General features: G+C 48.1%; 1 protein-coding gene and 1 long non-coding RNA gene across 2 annotated transcripts in view; one reads left to right on the forward strand and one right to left on the reverse strand.

Annotated features, from left to right (window-relative positions):
* Positions 1–10,200: 10,200 nt before the first annotated feature.
* Positions 10,201–12,627, reverse strand: SOX17 (SRY-box transcription factor 17). The gene is made up of 2 exons (XM_045896548.3): positions 12,112–12,627; positions 10,201–11,487 (listed from the first exon to the last, which is right to left on the reverse strand). The coding sequence occupies exons 1-2, from the start codon at positions 12,416–12,418 to the stop codon at positions 10,574–10,576; spliced, it is 1,221 nt and encodes a 406-aa protein (XP_045752504.1). The 5' UTR covers positions 12,419–12,627; the 3' UTR covers positions 10,201–10,573.
* Positions 12,628–15,470: 2,843 nt separating this feature from the next.
* The window catches only part of LOC129046430 (uncharacterized), a 69,337-nt gene continuing 66,142 nt past the window's right edge, over positions 15,471–18,665 (forward strand). The window contains exon 1 of the long non-coding RNA XR_008507703.2: positions 15,471–16,103. This is a non-coding gene — a long non-coding RNA (uncharacterized LOC129046430). The remainder of the gene's footprint in view (positions 16,104–18,665) is intronic.

Consider the following 18,665-nt stretch of genomic DNA (forward strand, 5'->3'; position numbering starts at 1 on the left):
TGGAGGTTAATATCAACCATTATGCCAGAACATGAACACCAGGAAGTCCGTCAACCAACGATTACTGGGGCAGATTTCACCACTTCGACCAAATCAGCGTGCTGGGACGCAGTCTCAGTCTTGCGATGTTAGGGTCCTTGAAGGACAAAGCTTCCTGGAAGAGCCAACACCTGCCCCAATAAGGTAGGCAACTTAAGGACAGTCTCCAGAAATGAGTACCGCCCGCGGAATTTATGGACAATTTGGCTGAGATGGGACACGGAAAGAACTGCTCTTTTACGTAAAAGATGGCATTTGAGGCGTGCATTTTCTTCCCCTTTCCTTTTGAGTGAAACGTGCGCCCCCACTGAATCCCCTATATTTGAAGTGCAAGTATTCTCCGTTCACGTGCACACAGATTTTGCAAGTGTGAAATGGAGTCTGATGACTCTTAACTGTGCATGAAAGGATTAAGTCAACATACAAACTTACATTGGCCTGGAGATAGGACAAGTGGGGCCGACCCCACTGAAGAGTGCAGAGAACCACCCACCAGGGAAATAGAGGTTTATCTTCTAGGAATACAGGAACGCTAAATATATACAGTTAACTGAAAAGGCAAGCTGCAGAATAGTAGGAAAAATGTGATCCCATTAGTGGGGGAGGGGGAAGGAGAAAAATCCTACATGTCTTTAGGATTGTAGATGCCGAGAAAACGTGCCCAAGGGAAATCAGGTTTTGTAAGCAGTCACTAGCTCTGAAGTTCGGACTGGGACAGGAATAATAGTTTTCCCTTGGTGTGGTACTTAAATTTTTATTTTAAAATGGGAGATTAAAATTTTTAATAAAAGCTATTTACGCAGAAGACAATTATTTTACATTGGTAAGATGATAATAAAGTCTGGCCATTTTATTCCTTCTGTTAAAAAAAACAAACAAACCCCTCCCTCAACTTCAAAAGACTGAAAGCGGAATGAGCTGGAACTCCTCACAACTAAAGGCCACCGTCCCGGCTTTTCTAACACAAATTTCAGCATCAAAGAAAAAAAAAAAAAAAAGAGCTCCAGAGTGCAGTTTGCCTCGCTTGAAATTCTAAAGCTTTGCACATTTTTCCGAAAAGTGCTGTTGAATGCATTTCCAGCTCCAATTAATGACAAGCAGTTTTATCTGTATAAATCTCTCAATTTCTTACCTGAGAAATGAAGAAGGAAGGAATCGGCTCTCTTACAAGAGCATTCGAGTTTTCTTTTCTAAGGAGCCTTGCCTGATTAGATGATACCTTTAAAACCTTTCCCAAAAGCGCAAAATTTCGTGTTATCATTTACACCTGAAGATGGTAGAGTTTGCTCTTGACCCTCTGTTTAATTTCGTCTCCCGCCCCCAAGATAATTGTGCACCTGCCGGCCAATTGTTTCCCCAGACGAAAAACTACCTACACGAACAAAGGTAAAGCCACTGGCGCACCCACGCGGATTTTCCCGGAGCCCCCCCCTGCAGAAGCCCACTCGTCCTACGTCCTTCTCGGTTATCCATGCCTGCGCCCCTGCTCTCCGTCTTCCCTGGCGTCCGGCGCAGCTCCTCGGCCTGCGGGGGTCCGGCCCAGCGCAAGCCCACGGCGCTCAGCCTTGGCCACACCTTGAAGACGCCGGAAGCGAGCCTGGCCCTAGGCTCGGCCCGCCGCCCCCGCCGGCGCCCCGCTGCTCACCGCCGCCTCGCCCTTCGCCTTCCTGTCCCCGAGGGGGCTCAGCGACTCGGCCCAGGGACAGGTACCCAAACTGGCCATCCCCGCGAACAGCGCGCTGCGGGTCTGGCTCTGGTCGCCACCGCTGCCCCCACAACCCTTAGCCTGACAAGCCGCCTCCCCCGACCGGAGGGAGGGGGTGGGAGCGAGGGTGGGAGAGGCCCCGCGGGCTGCTCCAGTCTGCTGGGCCCGCCGCCGTTCCTGGACAGTCCCAGCCCACCGCGCAGCTAGCGTCCCTTGCCGGCCCAGTGACACTGCGGGCGCCCGGGGCCGCGGGCCCTCTCTGCACTGATGTGACACATAGAGAACCGCTGCTCCGGCCGCCCAGCTCCACACGTGCGGCGGCGAACTCAGGCGCCGAGCATCGCAACGCGCAGCCACTCGCCGGGTAAAGCGCAGCCCGCGGATATTGGGTTTAATTTTACACTAAGCAGAAAATAGCACGCCGAGACCCCAATCCCCTCCCCTAGTCAGAGGAAAGTCAGTCCCGGATGTCACGTCCAGGTGACCTTCTGAAGTCTCCTCGCGGCAGGCAGGCTCCTGAACCAGTACAAAAGGGAAGCCCTTGTTCCAACCTTCGAATCGGATTTGTTTTAGGCCGAGTATACCCGCGCTGGGCGGGCACAAGGCCACAAAGCTAAGGGCTCAAAACGCCCCGAGGCAAAGCGCACGACGTCGCAGTCTTTCTGTCCTTGTTACCAGGGTGGCCTCGCTGGCGGTGCTCTCCTTGACCCACACTCCCGGCTTTTTTTTTTTTTTTTTTTTTTTAAAGCACCAAACCTAAGATCTTTTACCTTCTAAGTTAAAATCACTGCAGAGCCTTGCTAAAATGTTCCCCTGAATTAATGGCAGCCAGAGTGCCGATTCCCGGCGAGCGCAGCGCGGCCCCTGGGCTTCCAGTGCCTCTTCTGCTCGGAGACGCCCGCGCAGGAGGGGAGCGCCGCAGCCTCCCCGGGACCCAGAAGGACAAGAGGCGGAGGGGTAGGGATGGGGGTGGGGGTGGAAACCGACCTCGGAGTTAAGAGATGCCCCTCTATATGATTGTAGTTTTTGTTCGCGTAAAGCTTCAGGGATACTCTTCTCTTTCTCAGTGGGTGTAAGAAGTGTGTGAATTTAAAATTACAACCAGGGTGGTAAGCAGTGCCTTTTGTCTGGATTCATTGAAATGCCATAAAAATGGATAGCTTTCCATATAACCCGTGCATCAGCATTCCATCTCTCTCCCCACCAAAAAAAGAAAAAGAAAAGAATCTTTACCAATGCCCACTTTTGCAGAAGAGAGGAGTATAGCTGTGAGGGAGCGTCAATATCCTCACCTTTCACAGTGGGGAGTAAAGAATTCCCCGCCTTTGTGAGAGTGTGTAATCCTAGTATTTAAAAGGCAATGGCAATCAATAGAAGAAATGGAAATAAGGGTATAATTACGATCGGTGGATAGAGGAAATGCTTAGCTATTAGAGTAGGAAGTTAGTGTCTAAAACTGATAAGCACCGAATGAGCTGAGCAGGCGTATTAATTGATTAACCTCCAGAGGAAGAGTTATTAACGTCTGTAGATAACGCTTAGTAGAACCTCCCTCCCCCAAAAGGATTGGTTGACTGTGGAACTGGGGCTAGGGAAGGATGGAATCTTTCTACAACTCTGTTTATGTTATTAGCCCATCTATAATGTTGCTCTTTTTGTAAGCAAGTGCATCATTAAAATTTTTAAATTATTTTTAAATGAATAAATAAAAACTACACTTTCTACACCCACAATCTCTTTACTGAAACTACAAACTTGTAGTTTTTTTTTCTTATTTCTCTCTCTTATAATCTCACTAAGCCTTTTTCAGTTTAATATTTTTGGTCTGTGTGTGTGCATCTGCAAGCCCTACTAATGTTTTCAAACGTCCAAATGGATTTATTAAAATAAACAGAAGAATCCACTACATAGGGAACAGCTACAAAATTGTTCATTCATGTCAAGGATGTCAGAATTTTCTTCTCTTCATCCCCTCTACCATAGCCCTGAGGAAAGAACTTCTGAGGACTGAGTGATTCACAAACCTGAGTATCAAGTTTCAGGGCTACTTGGAACTGCCGGAAGTGAGAATTTATTTCTTGATTTGCTGTCCTTCCCCATACCAGTCTGCTTATTCACCCTCAAGAATTCCAACTTTGTTCAGTCCTAAAAAAGAAAATACATGCAAATATGATTCAGGACTTGACAAACTATGATTGGTTGGAAGAAGGCTGGCCTGAATGATGAATGTTAGCAGACTTGATATTGCATTCCGTGGGTCCCAATTACCCGTCCCTTGATAAAGACCTTGAGATTTTCATTTTAAATTGGGATTTATATGAATCAAGGTGACAATTATTCCTATTCTCATTTTATAATCAAATAGGTTGAGCTGTCCATAGTTCAGAGTAAAACATAGATGATCTGTGTTTCCAGCTAATATGGACAGTCTTAAAAGGCTGTAAAATTCTCAATCCACTAATCAAAGCACCAGGGGAGGCGAGTTCCTGTTGTCTTCTCTTTTCCAAAGGAATAATGAAATTAAATTCTTCAACTCTGCTGGGATAGATAGAGATACACAAAATCCAAAGTTAAAGAAGGGCAGAGAGAGGAGAGAGCATTTTCTGTGACACTAAAGCAATCCTTTTAGCACAATCTCATTTGGTCCCTACAATAATCCAGTGAGGAAAACAGGGCTATTATCATCATTCCTATTTTTTTTTCAGTTGAGCAGACTGGAGTGCAGAAAAAAATTAGTGACTTCTCCAAACTCACAGAGCTAAGTTACTGAAGCAGATGACCTTCTGACTCAAAAGGCATCGCCTTCTTTTAGAACACTGCCCTTCTCTACTCTTTGCTCCAATATCTTATTCTTTTGTGTTCTTAAATTTGATGTTCAAACACATTTTTCAGGAGAAAGGAGTTTAGCCACTGGTGACTATAGGAGAGAGGCAAAGCAGGAACTCCTAAATTCTTCATGAATCCCCAGTGGAAAATTAAGGTACAAACTAACAAACATGTACTCCGGCAATTTTCTGAGTACTTCTGAGGTGCCTGGTCAGGTGATGCAAAGTGAAGACGGACAGTCTTTGCCCCAGGAGCTCTCCTGGTAGCCAGAAGAATCAGGCAGACCAGAAAACTGCTCAGCCTACTGCAAGCTTGCCACAATTCTTTTCCTTGCCTAACAAGAGATCAGGTTTAAGGGAGGGCACTGATTCCTGGCAAAGTGAGCATTGACCATGACCCTGGAAAAGGCTGGGTCCACAACATATCTACTGATATTTGTGCTCATCTGCCTTTTTGAGCAACATCAGTTTGGGGACTATTTATTATGAGTTCAACTTTGGCAAAGTTTTTAAGACTTTGGTTAAAGTGGAAACAAGACTCTCCAAGCTAAAACATCTTTAGCAAGAATAAGATGTTTAAAAGTTGTTGGGGTTTTTTTTATTATTATTAAGCCAAATTTTGTTTGGACCTGAGCTGTAGAGAAAGTTATATTAAAGAACATCATTGTTATCATAGCAACAACTTATTTAGCATTTGCTGTATATTAAGCAATTTTATACTGTGCTAAGAAATACTATTATACTATTTAAATACTGTTTTATACTGCCTTAAGAATTTTTAATATCCAGAATCTTGAATAAAGCCAGTGGTCAAGGTTTTTGTGTTTGTGCAAGGGGGACAGTGCAAATTGAACTGTTGAGTCACATAAAGGTGCCTAATAATTTAGAAGCAAGCACACAACTTTCTCATTAGAAGGAAGAGAGGGGTGAGTGTTATAGTGGAAAATTAAAGAGACACAGCTGGTTCCCAGGCCAGAGGCCCCGAAGAAATGCTTTGTCTGCCACAGGCTCATCATGTGGAGGAACAAGAATCAAACATCCCTCATCCTACTCCAGATGGGGATGGGTAGGGACATCAATACAACTTTTCTTCAGATGAGTATTCTGGACTCAGAAGGAAGCACCTTGTAAGCAGGAAGAATAAATTTATGCTGAAATAACAGGTGTAAAATCTCTCTCCCTGTCCAGTATTGTCAAAACAAAGGGGAATCGGGGGGAGGACGGGAATATTGAACATCTATTATATGACAGGCACAACTCTGAGTATTAAAAACAAAATGAAATGGGACATTTTAAAATGTTAGAGATCATACTCTGGTTTCTCTTCAGATCGCATAAATCTTTCACCTTTTACTAAAATGTTAGAGATGATATATTTTGGTTCATAGCACCCCAGTCCATCTGTTCTGAATTCCTGTTGGGTCTATGTGCTTTTCCTGATATCAGCCAGCTGGTAAAGAACAAGCCAATGTCTTTTGCGGTGTGATTCAAATGAAAGGTACAATAATCCTCAGAGATAAGAATAATAAGTGAAAGATATAGTTTCATTGTGATATCATCTATTAGCTGCTTGTATAAGTAACAAGTTTATTTGTAATTTATCACACCCACTGTGGTAGCTTTAATAGAGATGCAGTCAGTGTCTTTAAGAAAGAAAATATCCTCCTACTTTCTATCTGGGTCTCTCAAAGGTATGTAGACTCTTCTGTCATCAAGTCAGGATATCCCAGTCTATTCCAACCTCCTGACACACTTCTAAAGTACTCAGGGGCCAGGGTGGAGGGTGAGTGTTGGAGGCAAGCAATGTATCCTTTATGTATTTGCTTCCAAAATTAAGTAGTAAAAAACGGAGACAAATTTTTCTTTACAAACCAGTTACTAGCTGGCACCTGTGGTCACTTCATTGAGTTGGCTGAGGAGAGAGGGCTGTATGCATTTGGGGATAACACAGAGTTGTCCAAGTTTTACATTCTGTCCTTCACTTTAAAACTATATTGGTGGGTGCCTCGGTGGCTCAGTTGGTTAAGCATCTGAATTCCGCTTAGGTAATGATCTCGCGGTCCTGGGATCCAGGATCAAGACCGGCTGTCATTGGGCTCCCTGCTCAGTGGGGAGTCTGCTTCTCCCTCTGCCCCTCCCCTTGGCTCATTCTCTCTCTCTCTCTCTCTCTCTCTCTCTCTCGTTCTCAAATAAATAAAAAATAAAATCTTTAAAAAAATAAATAAATCTATATTGGTGTCTCTGACAGGCCCCAGTGCTCTTTTCTTGGTTTTTCCACCAGTGCCCACATCCCTATAGTTAAAAATAAGGAAGGGTTATTTAAGGATAACATCTGTTTCAATAACCTGTTGCTGTGTAACAAAGCTCCCCCAAAACTCAGTAGCTCATAAAAACCATTTTTTTAAATCTTTTAAAAAAATTCTAAATAAACAAAAATCTTTGCCACCTGTGCATTGGCTGAGCTCATATGGATATTTATTATTCTAGCCGCTCTTGATTTACAAGTGGATGGTGGCTGGGAGATGGAGTCAGCTGTCAGTAAGGGTGAGCTCTCTACCTTTGCAGGGAGTCACAGGGCCTCTCCTCTCCCTGCGGTCTCTCCAAAAGTGGTCTCATCACCCTGGTAATTGCTCAGTAGCTCAGAGCTCCCAGGAGTACAAGAAATAACCTGCTAGGCCATCTTAATGGTTTGTCCCCCAGCTGACACTGCATCACTTCTGGTCCATTCTCTTGGGTTAGAGTAGCAAGTCCAACCCGGATAACCCAAGGAATTTATACAAGGATATAAATGCCCAAGATACGGTCCATGGGGGCCAACCCTGAGGACTCACTCCTGCCACCCCAACTGCACAAAGGCGAAAACCATACGTTCATCTTGACAGCGCATCAGGAGTTTCCTTTATACTTTGAGAAAGGGACGTACCACTCCCCATGTTTCTTGATTCACATGTCTCAGGAAGGGAGAACTCAGTAAAATGGGAGGGTTCTTGACATGTCCCTCTGTGTTTTCCAATACAGGGAAACTGCTTGTTGCTTCGATGCTGCGATGCCAAGCTTTCCAACAAAGCTTCACCATCACAGCTTCTAAATCTGAGGGTTTCAGATTCCCACACCCCTTGGATGAGTTGCCAGGGGTCATGAATTGCCTAAAATTATGTCTAAAATATTGTGTGCGTGCGTGCACGTGTGCACTCTTGGGGAGAGGCTTTCTGGCTTTCCTCAGACCATCATCTAAGGTGAATTCAAATGAGCAAGACCTCTAAGAGTGTTTATAATTTCAGGGGCGCAGCCTTGCATTTTTACCTCCTGACTTCTCCAGTAGGGGAAAAGCAATGTGTCTTATGTATTTGTTTCTACAGTAAAACAAAAAGCAGTCACTAGCTGCCACCTGAGACCACTTCATCGGAGTCTGCCTGAGGAAAGAGAAGGAATGGGCTGGATGCCTGTACCAAGAGGTACTGTGAGCACTAATTCTCCTTTGTTGGGGTTAAAGGCCCTGGAATTGCCTAAAATTTTTTAGCTCTTACTATTTTCCACCTGTACCTGGTGAATAGTTAAGAATGTAACTTAACAGGACTTTTGATTCTCTGCCCCCAACCCCACCTAGCACTCTACTTTTCCCCTTTCCTCTTTTCCCTATTTATCTTTTTATTTTGTAAGATATAGCAGCCAAGGGTACAACTTCGTCTTCTTGCGCCATGTATGTGCCAAATGCCTAGTGTGATCTCAACCGGAGACATGGCCTTGAACCTGAGCAAGTGAGGCCCCTCTGCTCACTTTATCTGCTAGGAACTCGGGACATCCTGGGGAAGGAACTCAGACTGGAAGCAGAACCTGTCTAGGGACAGAGGAATAAAGAATGTGGAAAGGGTAGAGTAGTAGAGACAAGTAAACTGGATTAGGTGGTAGATATAAAGCCAGGAGTGAACTTCAGAATTTCAAATTTTAAATGTAACCTCGGTTATGCCTAACAAAATAGACTTATCTTTCCTTACTGAAACTTTCTGTCCCAAACATTCCTAGCATCCAGGGACCCTCTCTGAAAAACACGCCTTGCCATTTCCCCAGAGAATCCAGCCAAGCATTTCAGCTCAGATATCCCTCTTCAAGATAAATGCTTTAAGCTATTCTCCTACCCCTCCCTTTTCTCTATAGCATTTATCAATACAGAGAATTATATAGTTTCTCACCACCAGCATGCCAGTTCTTCCAGTGCCCACAAATATACCCTGGCACGAAGGAAAACAGTGATTAAATATGTTTTAAGAACTTGTAGGGGTGCCTGGCTGGCTCAGTCAGTGGAGCATGGAGCTCTTGATCTTGGGGTTGCAGGTTCGAGCCCCACATTGTGTGTAGAGATTACTTAAAAATCTTTTTTTAATTTTTTTTTAAAGATTTTATTTATTTATTTGAGAGAATGAGAGACAGCATGAGAGGGAAGAGGGTCAGAGGGAGAAGCAGACCCCCCACTGAACAGGGAGCCCGATATGGGACTCGATCCCGGGACTCCAGGATCATGACCTGAGCCGAAGGCAGTCGCTTAACCAACTGAGCCACCCAGGCGCGCACTTAAAAATAAAATCTTTTAAAAAAAGTGTTAAGAACTTTTAACACCAAGCTTTCACCATGTATGTGGCAGGTGACGGCTCTGGTACCTCCTTTCCTCACTTGCAAAAGGGGGAAAAACCCTCCTCAACTCACAGGCTTGATCAGGCTCAAACTTGGTACAGAATGACCTTGACCCAAACACCTGGCACTGGAAATGCCCGTTACAAGTCATCTGTATCCATTATGTCTCAATCTGCAAAATCTGATGGATAGGGCCACAGCACACAGCAGGGGTTAACCCCTCACTTTTACAGGCCTGTGACTCCCTTTCTTCCCTACAAGGGTAGAATATTCTGTGTTACCCTAGGGCTGTAGCTTTAGTTGCACTTCTAAAGAACACTAGCTACAAATCATCACTGGGACTCTCCAGAGCTTAAGAACTGCTCGTTTCAGAAAATGCAATGCACCAGGTATGCAGTCTATAGGAGAGCATCCTATTAAAATTACAGATGCTGAGTTTCATTCAAAGTTAAGGTCACAATGCACATTTTCTTTTGATTCATTCCTGTGACTCCTTCAAATGATTTTTAACCCTGCAACAACACTATTTCCCAAGGTGTAGACATGTGAGGACTGGCAAACTCAGTGTTGAGAGGGAGTGTACAGACTCTTGATGAAATGGAGACAAAGGAAAATCCAAACACCTCTTTAGACCGCTCTCAAGATTCAAACTAGGAAACCCAAATGCCTTGGATGTTCTCCTCCGGTGGGAGGGATATACTAAAATTGAAAATACTTAAGAGTGTTAAGATTAACCATTACTTTTTAGAAACTAAGATCACTGAAATGTATAACATAGGCTCATTCCACGAGGTTTTTGTACCTAGCAAAAAACAAAACCTTAGATATCCTAACGTTCATTTTTAGGTTTTATCCTTGAATTATTTAGTTCTACCAATATAAAAGAATGAGAAATCTGCAGCTACGTATTAAATATCATTAAAATGATTCCAATGCTACCAATACTTAACATGCATCTTAAAAACTGGCTTTTGTAACAGAGGCACTAGTAGAGTGAAAAAGTAGGATTCCAGATTTTATTTTTTTAAAGATCGAGAAAACACACCCAGGACAGAATTGTTTTTGATCAATAAATTTTCAGAAAATGGAGCAAGTTATTCTGGGACACATTCAAAACTGGTAAGCTTGAACTGGGAAATGGGGTTTTGACAACACAACTGTGGGAAACCAGTATCTGAACAAATCTTAAAACACAACCTCACATCTTTCTCCCCCCAACTGTTCAAGTGGCAGACAAAATAAATTACCATAAATTATATGCCTAGGCAACTTAAAAACAAAACGAAACCACATGAGGCTGAGGATTTCCTTAGCCCCTCCGGGAAGTGTGTAACACTGTGCTTCTGGCCGGCAGGCGGGATCGGATGGGGGCCTGTCAAACGTCAGGATAGTTGCAGTAATATACCGCAGAGCTGGCGTCGGACACCACCGAGGAAATGGCCCCGTGGCTGTCTGGGAGATTCACACCGGAGTCATGTCCCTGGTAAGGGAGACCCATCTCGGGCTTGCACACAAAGTGTAGATACTGTTCAAATTCCGTGCGGTCCACCTCCCCGAGGAGCTCGGCGGGCTGGTTCGGGTCCGCGCCGTCCCGGCAGGGCAGGGCCTCGGGAGGGGGCGACGGCTGCCCCGGGCCGGGTGGGTGCTGCGGCGGCGGCAGAGAGAAGCCGCGCCCGCCGCCCGCCGCCGGCGAGCTAATCGCGTTGTAGTACAGCTGCAGGGCGCTGGAGGGCGCCACGTGGCCCGGGACTGCAGGGCCCGCCTGCTCCAGGCTGAGCCGGGAGTGCATGGGGCCGACTGGCGGCTCCGGGGGCCCCGCGTAGTCCGAGGCCTGCGGATAGCTGTAGGGGCCGGCCGCCGGACAGTCCCCGGGCAGCGGCGCGGCGAAGAAGGCGGGATCCGGCTCCACGCCGTCCAGCGGGGACGTGTCCGGCGTGGGCAGCGGGTAGCCGTCGAGCGGGGGCGCGCCCAGGCCCTGGCAGTCGCGGTAGTGGCCGCCCATGTGCGGGGGCAGCAGCGGCGGGCCGGTCGGGAAGCCCTGCTCGGGGAAGGGCAGGCCCAGGCCGTCCATGGCCACGCGGCCGCCCTCGGGGCCCAGCGTGGCGGCCGGCGGCTCGGCGAGGCCGTGCAGGAAGCCGCCCTCCACCCGCTTCAGTCGCTTCACCTGCTTGCGCCTCCGCGGCCGGTACTTGTAGTTGGGGTGGTCCTGCATGTGCTGCACGCGCAGCCGCTCGGCCTCCTCCACGAAGGGCCGCTTCTCCGCCAGGGTCAGCGCTTTCCACGACTTGCCTGCATGGGCGTAGGAAGGTGGAGAGGGGCGCCGGGCTTACTTTCCGAGCTCCCGCTCCCGGGCCCCAGGGCCCCCCTGGCCCTACCTCTCCCCTCCGACTTTTAATTGAGCAACTAGAGGGAGGGAAGAGGTCAAGTTAAAGAGTGAAAGGCTGCGACTCCAGAGGCCGAGCGGAGTCCAGACACTTGGGGAAGACAGGACATCTTGGGTCCTCTAAGGGCAACCCTCCCTTCTTTTAGCCTCCAGGAAGCGGCTTCCCAGCTCACCCATTCCCGGCCTTTCAGGAATTGAAAACGTCCCCTACTCGGGGAAGGAGTAGGGGAACGGGCAGGACCAAACCCGCCTGGCTCCCGGGATACCCTCGAGGTGGCCCAGACCGGCGGTGAAGCCGCCTCCCCAAAGCCGTTGTAGCCGCGGCCCCGGTCACCCGGGTTACCCGGGCACCGACGACCCAGACCATTTGGAGAGTCGGGAGAGGGCATGCGGAAGGGGAACCGAGGGCCACAGGGAAGGACCCTGGAGGCACCACACCACTGGCCTCGAGCGCAAGGCACGCACCCCTCTTGGACTCAAGGAAGCGGCTCCGCGATTCGCACCGCCCTGGGTCGGGAGCTCGGACTCACCCAACATCTTGCTCAACTCGGCGTTGTGCAGGTCCGGGTTCTGCTGCGCCAGACGCTTGCGTTCGTCCTTAGCCCACACCATGAAGGCGTTCATCGGCCGCCGGATGCGAGACTCGCCCTTGGCTCGGCCCGCCGCCCCCGCCGGCGCCCCGCTGCTCGCCGCCGCCTCGCCCTTCACCTTCATGTCCCCGAGGGGGCTCAGCGACTCGGCCCAGGGGCAGGGGCCCAGCCCGGCCATCACCGCGGGCAGCGCGCTGCGGGTCTGGCTCTGGTCGTCACTGGCGTACCCCGCATCCGGGCTGCTCATGGCGCTCCAGCCCTGCCCCGCGCCCCACAACCCTCCGCCGACACACCGCCTCCCCCGACCCGGGGGAGGGGGTGGGAGCGAGGGACGGAGATGCCCCGTGGGCTGCCGAAGTCTCCCGGGCCTGACCCCGCTGCCGACGTTCCTGGCCAGTCCTAGCCCACCGCGCAACCAGCGTCCCCGCCGGCCCAGTGACACTGCGGGCGCCCCGGGCCGCGGGCCCTTTTCTGCACTGATGTGGCCAATGGAGTGGTGGGGGCGGGCCGGGCGAGCGTCTTTAGGCCCACGCCCAGCCAGCCGCCCGAGTCCCAAGTCTCACTTCAACCCCACGCCCGCCCTTTCCCCTCCCCCGGCCCCGCGCCCAAGGCTACACCTGCCCCCGGAAAAACTGGCTGAAGCCGGGCTCTGGCTGCACGTTCCCTCCGACCCGGCAAGGGGGACTCCTGAGAAACCTTCTGGAATGCTGACTGTACCGCTGGATAGAAGTACTTGGCCACGATAGTTCAGATGAACACACTAAGCATACTCTTTTTTTCCCCCTTAAATATGACACTTCTATAATTTGGGTTACTATGCAGCTATTTAAAAAGAATAAATCTATGTATCTATATACCGTATTCAGAAAGATTTTTATATTAAGTGGAAAGAGTCAGTTAACATTTGAGCATACACTTTATTATGGGAGCTAAGGATTTCAGTGTGGGGAGGCGACCTATCTTCAGGGAACCCCACGGGTGTCTTCTTGAAGTGTGTTTTATTGAATGCAATAGATACTGTTGCTAATAAATTAAAAATGCATTCTCTCCCCAAGAACTCAACTTGCTTGTGGTACTACATTCAAAATGCTGTGTCCGAGGTAAATTCTAATTTCTAAAACAAGATTAAATACGGAATGACATCCTGTAGCCAATATTCCGTCATCCTGAAGAATTTAAAACCTTTATTCATAACAATGAAGAAACCCTTGAAAATTTGTGCATGAAATGTATGATAAACATAAAAGGTTTCTCATACATGTTCAGTAAAAGAGGCAAGACTTAGTTTTGATTTCTAAAATGTGGTAACACTAGCAGCAATATTTATCTTAAAGCCCATCTAATGGAGGAAAGAGCTATCCGGTTGCTCAGCAAAGTAACTGTAGCTCTTATGGGATTCTATACGTTTCTTTAGACTGAAATGAAAATCTGAGTGTATTCGACTTGTGTTTAAATCTGAAACCTTTTCAGTGGGATTTTTTAAACAAGCCCTCATATTGCACTTACATGGCACAGCCCTCAAATTTAGTAAGCTAGTTTATCCTTATAATTCTGTGAGGTAGACACTGTTACATATTACAGGATAGGAACCTGAGACACAGTGAGGTTAAGGAACTTTCCTGAGGTCACAGCACTGAGGAGTAGAATTCATCTCCAGTACTCTGCCCTGATTTTGAGCTCCTAATCACTAAACCAAGCTGTTGTACTTGTGTATTTGTATATTTGTGTTTTCTAAGGCGATTAACACAGCCATTTCTGCATAATTCCGTAACTTTGCAAAGAAATTAATACATCACTGTCCAGAACAGATTTTCTTTGTTTACTGTGAAGGTGTGATGACAAGCTAAGGCTAACATCCGGGATTTGGGAGGTAAATGCTGCAGCATTTTTGTGAAATTAGAGTAACAAAGTATTCTATCAAGTCTGCTTATTGGTGGCATTCATAAAAACAAAGAAACACAACACCTTAGGAAACCTCTGGCCTACAGTTTCTCTGACATTGCTATTACCCCCCACCAAAAAAAAAAAAAAAAACCCTCCTTCACACGGGTTTTAAGCCAAATTTACTTTGACTCTGTGAGAATCTGTGAAGCTTCGGCTGCCCTCCCTCACTGTTAGAAGCCAGTCTTCATACACAGGATAAATTAAGTGGTTCTAGTTCCTGGGTCTCTGAGGTTCAACCCAGAAAAAAATTTTAATCTGCTTAAGAAAATCATAGACAAGTGTTATTTTTAATGGGTGGTTTTGAAGGAGCTGATCTTAAACAAATTTAACTGTGTACCTTTCCTTTAAAGCTTTATTTTTTCTGAAATAAATATGGGCTTGAAAATTAAGCATAATTGCTTTGCAAATGGTTATATAAATAAGGAAACTATAGGAGAGAAAAAGTTCACCCCATAGCGCCTTGCTCCTTGTTTTCTTGGCGAGCTTCTCTAATTTTTCTGGATAATAATCAATATCTTTGCAAAGATCTCGAAGCAGATTTTGTATTAGTGAAAAAGTTTTCATGAACAGGAGTTTCGTTAGATTAGAGATTGAAAACCAAACAAAAACACTGCCCGTTCCAGAATCCATTTTATCTGCCTATATTAATCTATTTGATTAGTTCTGTAAAAAAATAACATAGGGTACAGAAAATTCAATCCAAGTGTGAATCAAAAAAAAATGTATATGCATGGGTTTACCCTTGTACACTTTCTTCGTCCTCGTTTTCTTCCTGGCCCACACCATTCCAGGGAGAGGTGCAGAGAGAACCTGATGGGGGAAACAACCTGGAGGACCGCCATTATTATTTGCACGTGTTCTTGGAGACAGACTACTAATTTTTGTTGGGTAAGATTACTGAGAACTCAGGTGAGAGCACAGCATCCACAGGATGGAGCGGGAGCTTCAGACTTTGCGTCCCTCCCCCACTTCTTAGAACGCCTTCCCTGGCAGTTATAAAGGAGGAGTTTACTTATATTTGCCAGTTGGGAATTACGGTGCCTTCTTAAGACTAGTCCCTTTTACCTACCATTACCTAGATCTAATTTCTTCTGATCATTCACATGTCATGTATTTTGGGGGGAGGGTGTTGGGGGCTGCGGCGCCGCAGACCAGTCCGTGGTGTGTGTGGACCCTTCTATTTCGGTCTCTTTACTAAACGCGGTGTTGAAGTCGAGCTCTAGACGTTATCAGAGCCAGCCACAAATGCCACATGAAAAGCAGCAAACATCCGGAGTGGTTTCCTGCAAGCCTTGCTTTTCTCAACACGAGAGATTTACGCGGGGGATTCGGGCGGGGGTGGGGTGGGGGACGACAAACTAGTTTCGCGAGTCAGAGCCTCGTACACCCGCTCGGGTAGGCGGCCGGGTGCATTTGCACCGCACAGTCCAGGATCTCTGGGTTCCTGGCTACTAATTGCACTCACGGTCCCCAGGCCAGACTCGAGGCTCGAAAGGCTGGCGAGGAAGCGACTAGCGCAGCAAGAAGCTGTGCCCGCTGCCACTTGGGGCCTTTGGCCCGTGGGCGCAGAAATTAACCCGGGTAGGTGACGAGCTGTGGCTCAGACCCGGGGAGTCGGAGACGCGCTTTTCCCGGGGCCCGAGTGAGCAGGCAAAGACTGGGTGATTTCCTGCAGGCTTTTGTGTTTTCGATGCTCGGGAAGCGGGAGCCGGACGAAGGACTTTCACGTTAGGGAAGGCCGTGGGCACCCAGACAGATCCGGGTTGGCTCTGGAGAGCAAGTCCTTGGGGGCGGGGAGGGGAGTGCGCGCCGCAAACCCAGGGAAAACGCCGAGGAGGCCCGCGGATGAATAGACAATGCTGTCCTTGGAACAAAGCACAACAATAAGGCCTTTGCATTTATAAATCGCGCGCCGGCGGCGGCCTCCGGGAGCCCCGCGGGAGGCGGCGAACGGCGGCGGAGCGCGGGCGAGGCTCCGCACCTCCCAGGTAGGGCCGAGCAGCCGGACGCCGCCGATTCGCATCGCTCGCCCCGGCGCCGACCGGGCGGCGGCGCCGCGCGTCTCGATACCTTGCGCCTCTCCTCCCTGTCCCTGGGCCAGTCCCCCGTGGGTCCGGGATGCGAGGTCGAAGGTCGCGGGTGGGATGGGAGAGGTGGGGAGGACGGAGTGGCCCGGAAGACTGGGCCACCCGCTCCGCCGCCCTTACCCGTCCCTCCCCAGAGTCGGAGCCCCACGGACCTGGCACCTTGCTCTCGGCCCTAACCCGTCGGTTGTGCGGGAGCCCAAAAAGAGCGACAGCGAGAGGGGCTTTGGGGCACCTGTTCTGCACGAGGATGGGAGGCGTGTGTTTTGCTTTCACGCCCTGTCGAACTCGGTCCGTCTGAATCTCTCCCCAATACGCGGACCCCTCGAGGCCGCCCGCGAACCGCGCCCTGGCAGCTGGCGACTCCTCGGTCGTAACCCTGTTCCCGCTTGGCTCCGCCTGGGGTTTGCACCGGCGAAGCAGGAAATGCGCTGTTCCCGGTCCACTTCCCTGCTCAGAAACTCGTCCGCGGGGGTGTTTCTTAGATCCCCCCCACCCCCAGCCCCAGCTGTGGTCCTGGTAGAAGTGTGGGCTCCTTCCCTTTACTCTCTGGCAGAGAGAACCTCAGGCTCCCGGGGGTTGGAGGGCAGGTGGCCTTTGGGGTGAAGGAGAAGGCAGCCCAGCTCCTTCTCCATTTTCCATGAGCACACTGTCCTGCTGTCCCCTTCATAGTTGCCTTGCGACTTGAAAGGGAATTTCAATAGCGGCATGGCTTCTATGCATCGCTTCTGCTAACCTCCTGCTTCCACCCTCCTCACACCCTAGAAGAGGCCAGGGCTTTCCTTGTAAAGCTGTATCTTCAACTGACCCGTCTTATCAGCCCCAAGCCCACGGTGAGCAGAACACTTGGACTCCCACCCAAAGGCAAGCAGTCACGGCCCTTGCCTTGGAGGAATGCACAATGCAGTACCATTAGTCTTCCTCTCTGATTTATTCACTTCCAGCGGGGTGCTCTAGGCCTGTTCTCCTGTGATCATTTGTTCCTGGCTTGTAAAGGGGATGCCAACATCAGTAGGCCAAGTACTCTTGAGATTTTTTTTTTTTTTTCTAGTAGAGGTAAGAAGTTTCCTTTCCACCAGGAAAACTCTGACTTGCCAAGTTTCCCTAGTCAGCAGGGCTGGGTTTGGGCAGGTGGTTGGTGAGGGTGAGGTGTGTGTTCTGTGATCATGAGAGTGATCAAAGTTAATAGGTCATAGGACAGGGCACTCCTGACAGCACTCATTCTGTACTCTTCTGTGCAACCTCAGCCAGAAGCGTATCAGATTTTGAAATAGGCACCTGAGTTGGCTTCCAAAGTTTCTAAGCAGGATAAAAAACATCAGGACTCCTTGCTGGTTTCCTTGGCAGTCAGTCTTTCGTAGACCTCTGTGGCCTGAATTTTCTTCTCCCATTTCTTTGACCTTGCCAAAAACATTGTCAGTACTTTTTAAGGCCTGGACTATTCTCTCTCACCCTCTCCTTCATCAGCTGGGTCTCCATCACAGAGCACCTGAAATCTCACTTCTTCTGAGGATGAACTCCAGTCCTGTTGCTTTTCTGAACCCATTCAGCATGGAAGTCCAGCCCAAGAATGTACATATTTGCATGTGGATATAAGGCATAAGCAAGTTTCTATCTTGGGGCATTTTGCACAGCCAAAACCTTGAGTATTTATTTCTTCATAATCGTAGAGAAAGCAGTTTCACATACATTCACTCACCTGATTCTCATGGCGGCCTTAGAGGTGTGAAGCCTTTGTTATAATCCCCATTTTTCAGACAAGGAGATTGAGATGGAACAATGATAGGGGACTTGCTCAAGGTCACATGACATGATGCTTGGACTGCCTGTTTGCCCTTGTTCTCAGTGGTGGGTCTTGGTCTGAATTTCCCATGTCATGTCTACAACCCATGAAGGGCCTGATGGTGTTTGTAGGGACTAACTAATGACAGTGGACAGGTAGAAATGGATTAGGATTCTTGCACAGAAGCTTCCGGTGCAGTCCCTAACCAGGTCGTGATCATTTCCTTAATATCAGGGATGCAGGGCTATAACAAGAAAGCATTTTCATTTGGAAGATCTACAGTTAGGTATTTTTATTAGATCACATAATCTAAGCCCTGGCGGACATCTCATTTATTTTGAATATTATTGAATGAGCAATATTTGAGTATTAAATTTGTGTGTTGTGAACACATTCTAATTCCACTGGAAAAATGAAAACAGCTCAAAGTTACATGGGAATAAAGTTAAAATACAAGGAAGTTGAGGTCTTCAAAGCTCTGCCCCTGTACATCCATTAGTTCAAACAGAAAGAGACTCAGTGAATAACATGAAACTCTTGGGGTCTTGTCACATGTTTAAGGTTTATGCTATTAGTCTCTAGACCTACTGCTGACCAAGTCTTTAAGGCATAACTACATATGCTCAGCAGCTAGGTAAAGTAAATTCTTTCCATTCTTACTGCTGTTTGGGAGAGTAATGGAT

Source organism: Mirounga angustirostris, unplaced genomic scaffold, assembly GCF_029215605.1.
Source record: "Mirounga angustirostris isolate CCGP_5_RB_7025 unplaced genomic scaffold, mMirAng1.0.hap1 SCAF_4, whole genome shotgun sequence".
NCBI lineage: Eukaryota > Metazoa > Chordata > Mammalia > Carnivora > Phocidae > Mirounga > Mirounga angustirostris.